Source organism: Zosterops lateralis, assembly GCF_965231275.1.
Source record: "Zosterops lateralis genome assembly, chromosome: 9".
Lineage (NCBI taxonomy): Eukaryota > Metazoa > Chordata > Aves > Passeriformes > Zosteropidae > Zosterops > Zosterops lateralis.
The window spans coordinates 27293161-27307963 of NC_139769.1; the positions used below are offsets into that span (position 1 = coordinate 27293161).

General features: G+C 49.6%; 1 protein-coding gene across 1 annotated transcript in view; it reads left to right on the top strand.

Annotated features, from left to right (window-relative positions):
• PAPPA2 (pappalysin 2) overlaps nt 1–14803 on the top strand; it is an 88274-nt gene that overhangs the window by 61411 nt on the left and 12060 nt on the right. The window contains exons 16-20 of the mRNA XM_083868057.1: nt 687–900; nt 7023–7191; nt 7900–8032; nt 9138–9247; nt 11759–11830. Of these exons, the coding sequence (XP_083724183.1) occupies nt 687–900; nt 7023–7191; nt 7900–8032; nt 9138–9247; nt 11759–11830 (698 nt within the window). The remainder of the gene's footprint in view (nt 1–686; nt 901–7022; nt 7192–7899; nt 8033–9137; nt 9248–11758; nt 11831–14803) is intronic.

Below are 14803 nucleotides of genomic sequence, written 5' to 3' on the forward strand. Positions count from 1 at the left end.
GTCACACCAGTGAAGCCTCTCACATCTGTTCTTGTGGCATTTTCCATCCTCCTGACTCTCAGGTTGCCCAGAGAGGTGGTGGGTTCCCCATCTCTGGAAATATTGAAAGCCAGGTTGGGTAGGGCTCTGAGCTGCCTGACCTGGTGGATGCTGTCCCTGCCCATGGCAGGGGGAGGTTGGACTAGATGGCCTTTAAAGGGCCTTTCCAGCCCAAACCATCCCATGATCCTATGATCTTGCACTGCATCTATAGTAGGGTATGACAGCTTGATCAGCCTAGGTAAGGACAAGCTGCAAAAATCCCTTGGGGAGAATGAAGGTGGGCTGAACTGACCATGACAGAGAGCTGTCTTACACAAAGGTCTCTGGCTGTCCTGAGGCACCACAAAATAGGGCGAGTTTAAAGGAAAAATATAGGAGACTTGCAGAACCAAGATCGTTTCTCCAGCCTCTAGAAGTTGACCTTGCCATACTTTGGTCTGCATTCAAGAATTTCCTGTTACATTTCCCAACCAAGCAGGCCATGGTGTCCAGTCTTCACGTTTGTTGCCCACTTTGGTATCAGTATACCAAACATACAATACTCTAACAGGAGGACTCGTGCTGGTTGCTCTGAGCTCCCCTCGGCAAGGACTCCACTCCTGGCTCAGCTGTAACCCCACACACTGCTTCTCTTTTGGGCTCAGGGGCAAACCAGTGGCTCACCTGCCTGGAGGACGGTCTGTGGTCGCTGCCTGAGGCTTACTGCAAGCTGGAGTGCGCCGCGCCGCCTGCTGTGGCCAACGCCAAGCTCCTGGTGCCTCGGTGCCTGCAGGGCAACCACGACGTGGGCTCCGTCTGCCGCTACAAGTGCAAGCCTGGCTACCACGTGGCCGAGAGCACGGCAGACAAACCCAAGAAGTAAGTCTGTGTCAGGTCTGTTATCACCATTTCTTTCCTCCTCCCAGTGTGCGCAAGGAGCGGAGGTGATAGGGCAGTGGCAGTCTCCAACACCTGGCTTGATTAAGTAGAGGGCAGAGCAGCTTGCTCTGATCACTCAGATTCCTTGAAATACAAAAAGCATTCCCTGGTCTAGGTGAACCCAGTGGGAACAAGGCGCTGTTGCACACACAAGTGTGTTAAGTACTTTAGCTGAAACAAGCAGATCTTCTGGTGTACTTCAATGTATTTGTCACTCTGTGAAAGTTAAGCACCAAATCAAGTGTTTGCAGACTCCCAGGTAATTAGATATTTACAAGATGTTGGCAGATTCCTGGAGCTTCTGTCTTTCCTAAAAGCGATAAAACAGAGATCAGAGGTACTGTAAGAATGAATGGCTACCTTCTGTCAGGGTTAACTAACATCTTACCCACTGTGCCTCTTGGCTACATTTAATCTCTAGTATTGGCATTTCAATGGGAGAAGATTTTTCCTGATCCTTCGGGGAAAAATTCCTGGTGATTCACTAAGCCTTGCTCTCAGCCAATATCTCAGTGCTGGGGGGTAAAACAGTGTTTTGTCTGTGACACCTCCAGCCAAAGCCCCCATTTGGTTTGGTCACTAAAGATTCCCTGGCACTGGCTGGGTCCTCTCCAGAGTCTTGATTCTAGCCCAAATCAGGTAATTATGTGTTAATTGTTTAATGCCCCCTTCCAGTTTTAATTGGATGCAGACTTCATCTCTTCTTTGCTCTGGGGTAGAGTTGTTGTGCAGTGGGAAGCAGTTGCCAAATTTCTTGCCTTGTAATGAAGGAAGTGGTTTCTGTAAACAGCTTTTCACAGTGTTAGGAGCATTTCTTGGGCCAAAGGGAGCTGAGCAAATGATGATTATGGCAGTGATCACATGGACTGCTTTGAAAACTCTAGAGCAGCTTTTGTGCCTGTGGCACTTCAGGCACTGGGCATTCAAACAGATCCACTCAGCTTGCAGAGTTCAGCCCCCTCTGTCCTGCTGCAGCAAACTGCTGTAAAAATGATCACCCCTGGGAGATCCTGAGGCTCCTCTGATGTGTGAGTAAATTCCATATAGGTCTGAACAGCCTGTGAGATGAGTGAAGGGAAATCATGCGAAGTGGAGTATGTTTTCATAGCAATGCACGTTGACATTGCATTTTCCCCTTTGCAATTGTCACTGCTGCTATTTCATTGGACATCTCTGATGGTGGAATACAAAAACCACATTAATGAAGCCATAAAAAATATTGCCTTCCTATCATGCAGATTATCCCCTATGTGAGTGGCCCAGCCCAAGCAAAAACCTTTCCTTGGACTTGTAAATGTTATTGTACTGTCTCATCAGGAGCTCTTGGTGTACACTCAGCATGAGTACACACCCCTTGGTGTGGTGTAGCAGCTTTTATCCACTACGACAGTTCCTGGATTGCTGGAAATGCTTCTGGTGTCTCAGCCCTGGCAAGGAGAGGGTGGGAGATGCCAGAGTGAGAGGTTGATCTCTTTGATCATGCCAGTTTTGGAGAAAGGGAGGTGATGGTGAGGAGTTCTGGAAGCAGCCAACACTGATGAGGTGCAGGTTCCTGATGTGCTGGTGTGAAAGTAGGGTCTGAGCTGGTGATTTGGACATCAGGTTTTTGGGGTCTTTTGCTGTCTCTCTGGGTTCAGAAAAATGGAGTCCTTGATCTTTTGTTTCCCTGTTGTCCACCAACCCAGCAAGCACTTACTAAAGGATTTAGTGCCATACAGGTGTCAGTGTATAAAAAGAAGCAAGACCCTCTGTGTGTACTATATACTGGACAAAAGTCAAGCATAATCTGTGACTGACACTGAAGATTCCTCATGCCCACTAACTAGTTCACCTTTGGAAATGTAGTCAGGCTTCCTTTGAATTATTCTTCTAGCTCTTGCTTTGCTCCTCATGTGGAGTTGCCCACCTTATGCAGGCCTAAGCCATGGCTGGGATCCAGCTGTCTCTGCACTGAAGATAATCTTGGACACAGATGTTTGTGCAATTACCTCACTTCTATTTCTTAGTTCTATTTACTGCAAGAGCAGTAAGGGTGCTTAGAAGGGGCTGAGGTCATAGTTGAAATTCATTTCCCATAGTTTAAGGGGAAGAGAATAGGGATGAAGAAATCAGTTGTCTTGGAGATGCTTTTGTCTATTAACCTGGGTGAGGAAAGGCCCTTGGGGAATCACTGCTTGTCAACAAGAGATCCTTGAGGAAATACTGATTGTCTAATCAAGATCCTGCCAGAAATTTGCTGCCTTCCTGCTGGCAGGTTCATCTGACTGACAATGATGACATGAAGAGTAAAGTTCTTTGACTCTTCCTAAAGGAGATCAGTTATCAGCCTGGAGAGGCCACAAAACAGCCTGGCTTCCAGCTGCCAAGCTACTTCACTTCTAATTCCAAAGTAAGGGTAACAAGGGGAATTTAACATATACATTTGTGCTTTGTGATGGGAGCTTTCTGGATTTAGGCAGAACCTGTTCCATGGCAGAGCTAACCCACCACCTGGATCACACAAAGATGTGGACTGTCAAGGAGAAATGTTCAGCATCACTCAGAGCTGTAGCATTGTGAAAAGTGCTGGTCTGGAAGTCAGGACTCAGATACTTTGGGGGAAAGGGCATCACCCCCACAACGCTTCTTGCTATTGCTTTCAGCATGAAGTGCCATCTGAAGCAGATCTCTGACAGGAATAGACAAGATCAGGTTGGATGGGGCTTGGAGAAACTTGGTCTAATAGGTGGTATCCCCGTTGATGGCAAGATTATCTTTAAGGTCCCTTCCAACCCAAAACAATTCCATGATTTTGTGGTAATAGCTAGGAGATCCTTTAGAGGAGCACTCTAATGTTGAGAGGATGCTCTCAATTTGGGGACCTAAAAGGTGAGACCCTTCAGGGAACTTGTTTCACTTGCCCATTGTGGAATGATTCCTTGGAGGGAAGAGATTTGGGGATCTCAAAGCTGCCTTTGTGAGCTCCTTCTGCTAGCTTGAGGGAATGAATCAAAGAACCACTTTGGTATTTTCAGGCAGATTTGAAAGTCTCAGCCTGCATTCTGACCAGAGATCAATGGAACCAGCACAGTCCTCAGTGAGCTTCCATGGAGATGTCAGCCCTTCTTCCTTCTCTTCCTGTTCAAAAACAGCAGAGACCATGGAAAAAGGAGAGGAGGTGGGAGAATGTGGAGGAGAAAATGGAGACTGGAAGGAGTTAGCAGACTGGGGACTGGAAATAAAACAAAGTTCACAGTGGGGCAAGCAAGACAGCCTAATCCAGGAGGACTGAAGTGTGTGGTGGGCACAAACCCACTCACTGCCCCTGCCTATATCTTTCCCCTTCCAGATGAAAGGCAAACACAGCTAACAACCACAACACAGCTAGAAGCCTTAGGTTCATTGTCACCATTCCTGCACAGCAAACCCGCTCCCTCCCCAAGCTGGCTGCCTCAGAAGATGGCTGGATCCCTTCCAGGCTTTACATGTTCACCTCTTGGAGCGGGACAAGTGCTCGTGCCTTCACCTCAGATACAGCCCTTTACTGGCCTCAGACATCTCCCTTGCCTCCTCTGTCCATTAGGCTTGCCTGGTTGGTTGGAGAGTTGACTCTGATTTTCCTGGCTTCCTCATTAATCCTTAAGAAGTGCCATTAATCCAGGTCAAAAGAAGTTGAAGGGCAGGAGGGAGTCCAGAAATTTCAAGCTCCTATGAAGTTGTGTGTATTTATGTATATACTTCTTTTTTTTAAAAAATCCTTTTTAAAGCCTCTCCCTTCCCTTCTCCATGCTTCCACATGAACTGCTTATTTCATATATGTGGGAGTGGTCCTCACCCCACCCTCTATCCTGGGGTCAGCCTGGGCTATGAGTGTGTTTGAAGTCCCTGGATGGATGCTGGCACTGGGTTGAGCCTTGAAGCAAGGTGGTTTGGGGGAGAGGTGTGAGAGGCCATGCACAGTGCTGGCTCTGACTGGGGTCACTCCAGCACCACATCAAAATGAGGACCCCCTGTGAGGATGATGGGGTGCAAACCACAGTCTGCACCTGAGCAAACTGCAGCTGCCACAGCATGTCCTCCCCCTGCTTGACCTATCTCCCCAGGCCTTCCTGGGCACAGGGCCTCTGCTGTGCTTTGGAGATCCAGCAGGGAGGTGCAGAGGCCAGTGGAAAGTCACCTATGGCTGGGATGCTCCTGGTCTCCAAAGGAGTTTGCTCAGTACCTGAGGTATTGCTGTTGCAGTGATTTCACACTACCAGTTTGTACCTCCATAACCCCCAGTGCTTTACCCCCTCCAAGTCCTACAGCTGGATCCACACCCTGTGAGCCAGGAAGTTCAAGAAGAGGAAAATGCTGCTTGCAGAGCTGGACATCCACCATTAGTACTTCTTGGCATGTGCCTTTGCTTACCTGTAAACCTGGGGAGAGCAAAGCATTCAGTCAGATCTGGGAGAAGGCAAAGTCTGATGGTGACATCTTTGCAAGGCAGTGGCTATCATCCTCATGGAAAGGGCAAGCAAACAAGAAAGTTAGGTGAGGAATGGACTGAAACCACAGATGCCTACAATGGAATCGAGTCCCTCTACCTCACCAGCTTTCTGAAATACTTCATAGCTGCAGTTCCCTCAGTTAATTCAAGGCTGCTGCTGTGGGGGTGATACTGCAGCAACCCTCACTGCTCACACCACATCCTCACTTTTCAGCTGGGCTGGATAGAAGATTTGTGCAGAGCTTCATGCCAGTGGACTTGCTGTGTCCCATTCCCTACCCTACCTGCCCCCGTGTTACCTGCTGGATCCCACATTCACCTTGGGAGGATCCTTTATATAGTCTTGAGAAAAAAACAAATCCCTGGTTTCTGAAGGGAGAAGGGGTCTCTCCAAGGGCTGCAAATATTTTAAAATATGAGAATGCTGCAAAAGCCTCTAAACTGTCTCATCCAGGAGCTCCCAGCAGAAATCTGACAGGGAACACCCCTGGTCTGGCAGTGGGGTGCAAATGGGGTCTCCTTGCTTCTCCAGGTTGTGTGACCCTGCACCACATGTCGAGGCACAGCTGGGTGGCCCCACAATGTCATGACCCTGCACCAGGTGTTAGGGGGCACATGGGTGGCCCCACACCCTGTCTGCTGCCACTCAGAACAAGGGGCAATTTAGTGCCTTCCCCCGGGGTTTCTCTAACCCCTGGCGGCCCCCTCCACATATCTGTGGCAGGCTATAAACTCCCTAACGTGGTGCCTGGAGCCCTGCCTGCTGGCACCCGTGGTGGGAGAGGGCAGGGGCAGGCAGCTGCATTGTGCTGTCTAGTAAAGGAGGACAGGAGCTGGGGGAAAAGTCTCATTAAGGATGGAGGAATCAGGTCTGGCTCAGATAAAGCCCATCAGGGCAGTGATGCATCCTCTGCTGAGAGTAGTCCCTGGCCAGCCTTGATGCCTCTGTGTAAAAGATGTGGTGTCTCTATCACTGCCAGGGATGGGTGACTGAAAAGTGGGTGGGCTCCACTTCTGGACTTTTTCTTTCTCTCTTTTCTTGGCAAGTAGTTCGTGTCTGGGCTGTTTTAGCAGCATAGGGTGGTACTGGTCTGCTGCGGCACAGCAGCCCCTTGGCAAGAGCAGGATTGACAGATCTGGCTGGAGTACAAAGAGGAGCCTCAGGAGTAGCTGGGCACAGGCCAGAGGATTTACTGGTGGAGGCAAACTCCATCCAGCAAAGTATGCAGCTACTGGCCATGGGACAAAGCAGACCAGGACCTGCAGGGACTGTGGGAGGAATGGTTTGGGGGCACCACAAGAGTTGGGGAGCAGCAGGGTGGTGACTGTAAGGGACATACATCCAGTGCTCCTAGATCAGTGCAATCCCCCCAGGGAGGAGAAAAAGGGTCCTGTTTAAGCATGGGGTGTCCCTTTGGAAGGCATGCCCATGGTGAGGGATTGTATGGTATGGGAAAGTCCTACACGTGGGAGGTGTGATTGTGCTCCAGGAGAGATGTCTTCAGTCTGCTCCTGACATCTGTGGGATGCCTGATGCAGCCAAGGTGCAGTGTTTGGGGTTCTGCAGGCCAGTCTGGTGTCTGTGTTTCCCCAGGAAGTTCCTGAAGGTCCAGTGCCTGGAGAGTGGGCAGTGGGAAGAGGGACACTGTGTCCCTGTGGTTTGCAAGCCCCCGCCTCCTGTCTTCGAGGGCATGTACAACTGCACCCAGGGCTTCGAGCTGGACAGCCAGTGTGTCCTCAACTGTGAGCAGCAGGGACAGCAGGTGAGTGTCTGGGGGGAGGCAGGCATTCCTCTGACCACAACTTGTGTTTCAGAGCATCTGCAAAGTGCAGGGCTCCCTGTGCCCTGATATGTAGAGGGGCCCTGCAGCAGTTTGACCCATCCCCAAGGCCAAATACCCTTTTACCACCAAAGAGCAGACCCTCTACAAGCCCAAAGCTCTTCTTGCTAGGTTCCATATGTGGCACAAGGTGCACCACTGCCTGGGGATGCTCACCTGCTCCCTGGGGACTTTGTCTGAAAAGCAGTGGTCCCAAGTAAGCTGGCTTATCTTGGGTGAAAAGGGTCAGAAAGCATGAGTAGAGGGTTTCCAGTAGGTTTTGGGAGCTGCTGTGAAAGCATTCACTTGGGATGATGGGTGAGCTTGTTGCAGCAGTCGTGCTCACCAAGGGGCTCCCCTGGGCCTAGAGACTGCTGCCTGCCAGTTCTTCCACACAGGTATCTTACCAACACTTGGAAAGGGTCTTGTCAAAAGAAGTGTGGCCGATTCCCTGTGGTGGGATCCAGCAGCAGCTGGGAAACAATTGGCTTTCTGCTCAGTGCCCATAGGCTGGAGCAGATGGCTGCAGCCCAGCTGCCTTGGGGAGCTTTTTTCTGGATGTGGCTGGTGGGATGGGTGTCCTTGCACCCCAGAGATGGGCAGTGGACAGGCAGGGTGAGTAACACCAGCTGCTCTCCCTCTACTTTCCAGGTTCCCATTGTCTGCACCAAGGAAGGTTTGTGGACAGAGGAGTTTAAACTGTGTGAGAGCTTGAGGGGCACCTGTGCACCACCCCCAGAGCTGAACTTCGTGGAGTACAAGTGTGAGCAGGGCCATGGCATAGGTGAGGGCAGATGGAAACCAAAATTTGTGTTGACTCAGTTGTTCCAGGGGGTTGATAGTCACAATGACTCTTCTTGTACAAATCCCCACTAAATAGGGAAAAAAAATTCCTGTTTTTTCCTCCATCATTTTTATAAACACAGAGCCAGGGGTGGCTTTAGCCTTGTGCTCACCCTGGTTGCACTCTTGGGCAAGACCCAAATCTGAAGCTGTCTCCAGCATTAAGCATCTCTCTTTCCAGAAGCAGCAGGGATTGTCTTTAGGGCAAGCTCAGCTCTTTGCATTCATTTTCCTGATCTGTCCCCTCCATATTTCCTGAGGTCTCTCCACTTGCTTCTACTGTTGCTGTTTGCAGGGCTAATGTGACAAGTCCTAGATAAAAGCCATAAAAGCTGCAGTGACAATTGAGTGTAACAGGGCACTTTCACCAGATGAGGGACCGCATCATCCATTTCTGTCTGCAGGACTCGGTTGCCTCGTGCTTTCAGGAAAAGCTGCAACACTCAGCCAGGGTTGTTGCATCTGGTCTAGCACCCCACTGGACAGGATGGTTGAGCACAGCCCCTATTACTCTGAAGAAAACACACCAGTCATCCCGGTCTGGTCAAACCAGGCTGAGGACAGTCTAATTACAGGGACTACTGAGGTTAAGCTCAGGACAGACCTGATGTGAGGCTACGATTAGGGCTGGGATCCCACCTGTTTTTCCAAGGTGGTTTTTGCAGCTTTTTTTTTCTTCCTGGTCATGGGAAGGCAGTGGGAAATCTCTGTGGTAGAAAAACTATGAAAAACACTTCTTAACATGTCACCAAATATCATATAACAACCAGGCCAGTCTTATTTTCATGCTGGCTCCCATGTCCTGCCATCAAGGTTGGAATATTTCTCTTAGGCTGTGTTCAGTTTTCCTTTCATCTGGGAGAAGAGAATTGGGCACAGCTCCTATAGGGTCTTGGTTAATTCAGGATTTGGGGAAGGAATAGCAATCCCAGGCTGGGAGGAAAAGGGTCCCCTCTACATCTGTCTCTACCATCAGTGGTGGCATCCTACAAGGCATTGATGCCTGGCTCCTGGTAAGGTCCTCAAGGCTCTCCCTCCTCCCACAGGTGCTGTGTGCATTCCTTCCTGTATCATTCCTCCCAGTGACCCCGTCATACTGCCCAAAAATGTCACTGCTGAGACCATGGATCACTGGCTGCAGCCCACCAGAGTCCAGGTAAAAGGGGAGATGAATTCTTCTAGCAGGGGGGGTTGCTGGCAGCTTAGAGAGGGAACCTTCTTCCCTCTCCATCTGGTGTTCTAACCCAAAACCTCTGCCTCAGATGAAGAAAGGTAAGACTTGTAAAGACAAGCAGTGGATGCTACTACACATCCTCCTGCTCTCCTATACCAAAGTTCAGCATAGTTATCAGCTCCCAAGCCAGCTTTCAAGGAATTGCAGGATACCACAATGTATGAAGTTGAATGCAAGAATCTCACTGATTTTTCAGGATGTACTGTGTGCCTAAACCTGTTAAGCTGCTGTTTATTGTCAGCCAGTGTTCTGGGAGAGCAAAAGCCGCCTCTGGTACAGTGTAAGCCTGGGTCCCCAATTATCTGGCAGGGGAGATGCAATCCCAGGCAGGCATTTCCCTGCCAAGGAAGAGGCAGGACACTGTCAGCTGAAAGGTGTCTCCAGCTGCCAGGACCTGCTGGCCAGCCGGGTGCCTCTGCTGCTGGAACAGGGGAGCCCTTCCCTCCCCACCTCTTACTCATTTTGTAGGCAAAGCAGCTTAAATAGCTCAAATAGTTTGGATCCTCATGGCACGACTTTACCAAGAAGCAGCTCCGCCGGGGTAATATTTCTTGAAATAAAAATGAGATGTATAAGGAAGGAGGTGGAACAAAGAAAAGCAAACAATCTTCCCAGGAGCCAGTGCTCCCATCCAAATGCTTTCCCCTCCTCCTGGGAAGCCGCAGGAGGCCCAGCATCATGCCTGTGGATACTACTGTGCATTGCCTTGACTCAGACCCACGGCAGACGGCTGCCGGGGGGTGAGGATGCCTGGGGCATGTGGGATGGTTAAGCACGAGCCTTGGAAGGAGTCCTTGCCTTTGAGGGATCAGATGGCTTGGCCCGTTGAGGCAGTGGCATTCGGCTTCCCTTTCACCACCACTGCAGGCTTTCGTGCAAGGGAGGCATTTTGCAGAGGAGAGGAGGAGGGAGAGGAGACGCTATTTTAAGAAGGAGCTCTGTCCTTTGCCAGGAGCTCTCTCCCTGGACCATCTTGTTTTCCTCTCTGTCCTGGCTTCTGTCTCTGCTCCCCGCTTGGCTCCCCCAAGCTTCCAACAGTTTGCTGTTCCCGGGAGCTGCCATGCTCCATGAGATGGAGAGGATGGGGCAAAACAACACCGAGAACTACAGAGGCCACTCAGAGAAGGCACAGTCTTGTTTTGCTTTCAGCTCTGATTCATTGCATCCCACAGCTGAGCAGGTTTGTCTCTCTGCCCTTATTTCCCAGCCTGGAATACGAGTGTACTAATATGAGTATGCTAAAATGGCATCTGAGTTGCACAACAACCACATACAAAGCAACTCCATGGGGTTAGGATGCACACATCCTCTTGGCTGAGCAGGAACTGGTGGGTTCTGGAATGCCCCAGTCTTTGCCCCATTAGGTTGGCTCTCTCTGGGACTGCCCTCCCTGTGCTAGCTGAGGAGGGCCAGGACCTCTCTTGCTCCAGCCTCATCATGGTCTTGACCAAAGATGCTGGAGAAGGACCTGCAGCTGGTCTGTGTGGGCAGAGCTGCTCCATCCCTAGCTGCTGTGCCACCTGGGAATGCTGGAGCCAGTCTTCCTGCCACTGAACATATCAAACAAGGAGCTGGGAGAAAACACACCTACCCCTCTATGCAACTCCCGTGCTGCGAAGGGCATCCTAGGACACTTTTCACAGGCCAGACACTGTTTTATGGGGCCTCAGATTTCAAAGCCTGCCTGAGTTTTACAAGGAGGAAATTGCATGTGCGGTGGGGCTTCTCTTCCCCCTGTGTAATCGTGAGTGTTCCCCACAAACCCCAGCTAAATGAGCAGGGCAGTGCGTTCCAGGGCCGAGAAACTGAGCCCTTCACATCTCGCTCTTGTGTCCATCTGGCTGCAACAGCTGAGTCTGTGCCTTGTAAATACCAGTGAGAACCTCAGAGTGACCATGGGTCTGGTGTATCTCCTTCAAGTCAGCTCTGGCGAGATGAGTCCTCCCAGGATGCAGTTTTTAGAGCCTGAGCAGGGATCAGCAAGCCAATTGTTGTAGGCACTGAGTGATGACCAGCTGAGAAGCTGGTGAATTCAGCACCACACAGAGACATGATGGTAGACTTCAGCCTCTTGTGGCTTACCCCCAGCAGCAGCTCTTGGCCAAGTCAGACATTATGGTGGCACTGCCAGCCAAACCCACTTCTCAGGTAGTCCCTGTCCTTTCCCTTTGTCATCTTCCAGTTTTGTATCAATATAGAAACACAGAATCAGTAAGGCTGGAAAAGACTTCCAATATCAGCAAGTCCAGCCAATATGTATCTACATACACCCCCACACGTGTGTGTATCTGGCCTCTGCCTTGAACAATGTACCCTGGTCCGTGGGTTCCTGTTGTAGGAGTTGTAGGAGACCCTCTAGCTTCAGAAAGCACTGCTGGCTGTTTCCCTGCCTCATCCGCCTGGCCTAACTGCTATCTTCTCCTTCTCTCCCAGAACATCGTGTGCACGGGCAGGCTGCGGTGGCACCCCGACCCCTCTGTCATTCACTGCATCCAGTCGTGTGAGGTAAGCCCTCCCTGTCCCCAGCACAAGCTGCCTGCTCCTTGCAGGAGAGCTCCTGGCAGTGAAGACCTGCTCCAGCACAAACCAGACTGCTTTGACCTTATGTTTGCTCCAAGCTGGGCCAGGGCTTGCTGGATGAGTGGAGGAACCATCCTTGGGTAGAGTCCCCCCAGCCAAGATCATGCTGGGGAGCAAGAGCTGCACAATAATCCATTTCCTTCCTTGCCCGCTTCTTTTTGGCCAGACCAGGGAGAATATTCTAGCAAAAGGATTTCACTGGCAAGGGGTATCCCCCAAAAGCCTGAGCTGACTCCAAGCTGGAATATTTCCCTAACCAGAACCGCAGTTCTAGAGTAACATGGGTCCAGAAAAGCCCTGTGTGACTCACCTGTCCAAATCAAACAATCAGGATTTCCAGCCTTGTGTATGCAAAACAAACTGCTGCTGAAGAATCTGCAGACAAAGAATTCCTTGCAGAAATTGGTTAGCCACTCATTTAGTTTTGAATAATGACCAGGCAGGAGAAAATCATAGGCAGCCTGGAGTCAGTTCACAAAGGAAATTAAAAATAGGCAGTCTTTGTCAAGCACTAGTTGTTATTATGATTGAGGATAAAAGGAAAAAGGAGGGAAATTTTGGAATGTTTGTATGCTGAAAATTTGGGATTTTTACCAAAAAGGAAAATGTAAATGGAGTTTGCACACCAAAAATAGCTTTGGGGTTTGCTGATTGTATTTTTTTTTTTTCTTGTGCTCATTTCAATGCGAATGATTGCTTTTCCTCGCTGGTTCTGCTGAGCTCAGCTCTTTGTTGACTGAAGTATGGGGGAAAGGGCAATATTGCAGGGGGCACATCCCCAGGAAGGAAACCTCATGGTCTACAGAAGGTGCAGCAGTTATTTCCCAAATTCTGCGTCTGTGTTGTGTGTGTCTACAGTGAGACACAGGCAGAAAGAGTGGGGGAATGAGGTGCTGCGTGCTAGAGAGGTGTTTGGTGATTGAGTACCAGAAGTTAGTGATCCTCTGACATTTTGGGAGCTCTGTGTCTTCTAAACCACATCTTTTAGCACAACTCTGGAGTAATGTGTTTGAAATGGGATGGCTTAAGTGGAAGAGCAGACCAGATGACTGAGTGATTGTCTCTGTGGTTGTTCTGCTAGCAAGAGAGAATTTCTGGTGCTGCCTGGGGCTAGGTTCTTTCAAAAAAGAAGCTGATGGAGTGTGAGGTCTTTCTTCTTCCCTTCCTGTGCAGTCAGGTAGTAGAAAGCTGTCACAACTGTGAGGCTTCTCCCTTAGGCTCAAGTACACCAGACCGACCCTAGTGTTTCCTCCTCTCTGGTTCCTGTGCTTCACCTTGGGTCTGTGGTTTCAGTGAGAGATCCCATAGGAAATGATGAAAAATGACAGTTTATTTTTTTGTGGGTGTGTGTGAGAGAGAGAGACACTGAGCCCCTGAAGTCCCAGTGTCCCAATGTAAGTCACTGTGCTCTCATCAGCCACCAAAAAACATGCTTACAGTCAACATGAGCTCTTTCTGTTCCTATTTGCTTGTCACCCTCCTTTACTCTTAGAAATCAGTCTCAGGCAGGACTCTTGGCACACAGGAGGTTAACCAAGCCAAAATCTTGCAGTGTCCCACCAGAAGATGGAGAGATTCCATGATCTTCATCACCCTTGTAGACTTTTTAATGCTTTTTCTGCTTTCAATTATTGTTTCATCAGGAATGACCAAGCAGTCAGTACATATTCTTCCATCTGAGGTCTCACCAAAGTCCTGCATAAAGCTTCCTTGTGCTGGAAATGTCTCTTTTGATGGGACACAGGACTATATCTGTTGTTTCTGCAGTTGCATCAGTCTGGCAGTTCAGATATCCTGAGGTCAGCAAGAACACCCAGATCTTTCTCTTCCTCCTTTGTTTCCAACTGATGAGCACCAAGCTAACAGCAGATGTTTTGCCATCAGTACAAGAGCTTGTCCTTCAGTTTTATAGGAGAATGTCATCTTGTTTCTCTCTCTAGTCCTTCAGGTCATCTAACTCTCTGTTAGATATCCTGATCCTCCTCTGCCTTCTTCCTTGTTAGCAGTTTCATCAAGGCAGGCCTATTTTTAAGGTCACAGTCACTCACTGTAACACTAATGAAGATTCGTCCTCATAGCGTCTTTCACCCTCATGGCTCTCCTTTTTAATGCAGCTCCCAGCCTCCTCCTCATCCCTGTTTTCCTTCTCACTTCTCACATACATGGCTTGGTTTATTCTTTTCCATGTGTTTCCTCCTACAGTGCTGCAAGCTGTTAAGGTTGGACCAATAATCCAAATTTTCCTAGATAACTTTTTTCCCTACATGAGTTTCACAGTAGTCATTGTCTTGCAATAACTCTTACTGAAAGTGCCTCATTTGAAGTATTGCTCTGGAAGCTGCTGCTTGGCACTGGCAAGAAGGGAGATGTCACCAGTCTCCTCATTTGACCACAGAATACCCTGAATGCTGTTTCTACCTCATCTGTGCTGACTTCCATCCTCATTCCTATTCCTCTCTGCCCTCCTCCTCATGACAAAAAACTCTGCAGTTCTCAGAGGCTGCTTCACTTCCCTCCATCCCTTGATGGAGGCATCCCACAGCAGAAGCAGAGTAGAGAAAGAGTACAACCTCTATTCTGTCCTCACTGCATGGTGGCTTCCCTCACAGTATGGCTCAGCTTCATTTGCCATGTCCATGGGTCATGTTAGTCCAGGGTTCTCTCTTATTTCGTAAGAGCCCCTCAATGGAAACACCTCCTTTAAGAGGCCGGACTACCATCACTGGGCAGTGAAATGCTGTTCCAGTGGACTGTCCATGTCACCTCAGGTCTGAGTCACGCCCTGGAGATTCCGTTGCCTCTCCATTGACTGCCAAGTGTGTGTTGGATCAGGAAGCTTTCTCTTCTGGATGCCTCAGTGAGGGGAGCAACCCTACATAACAGAAATCCAGGCCACCT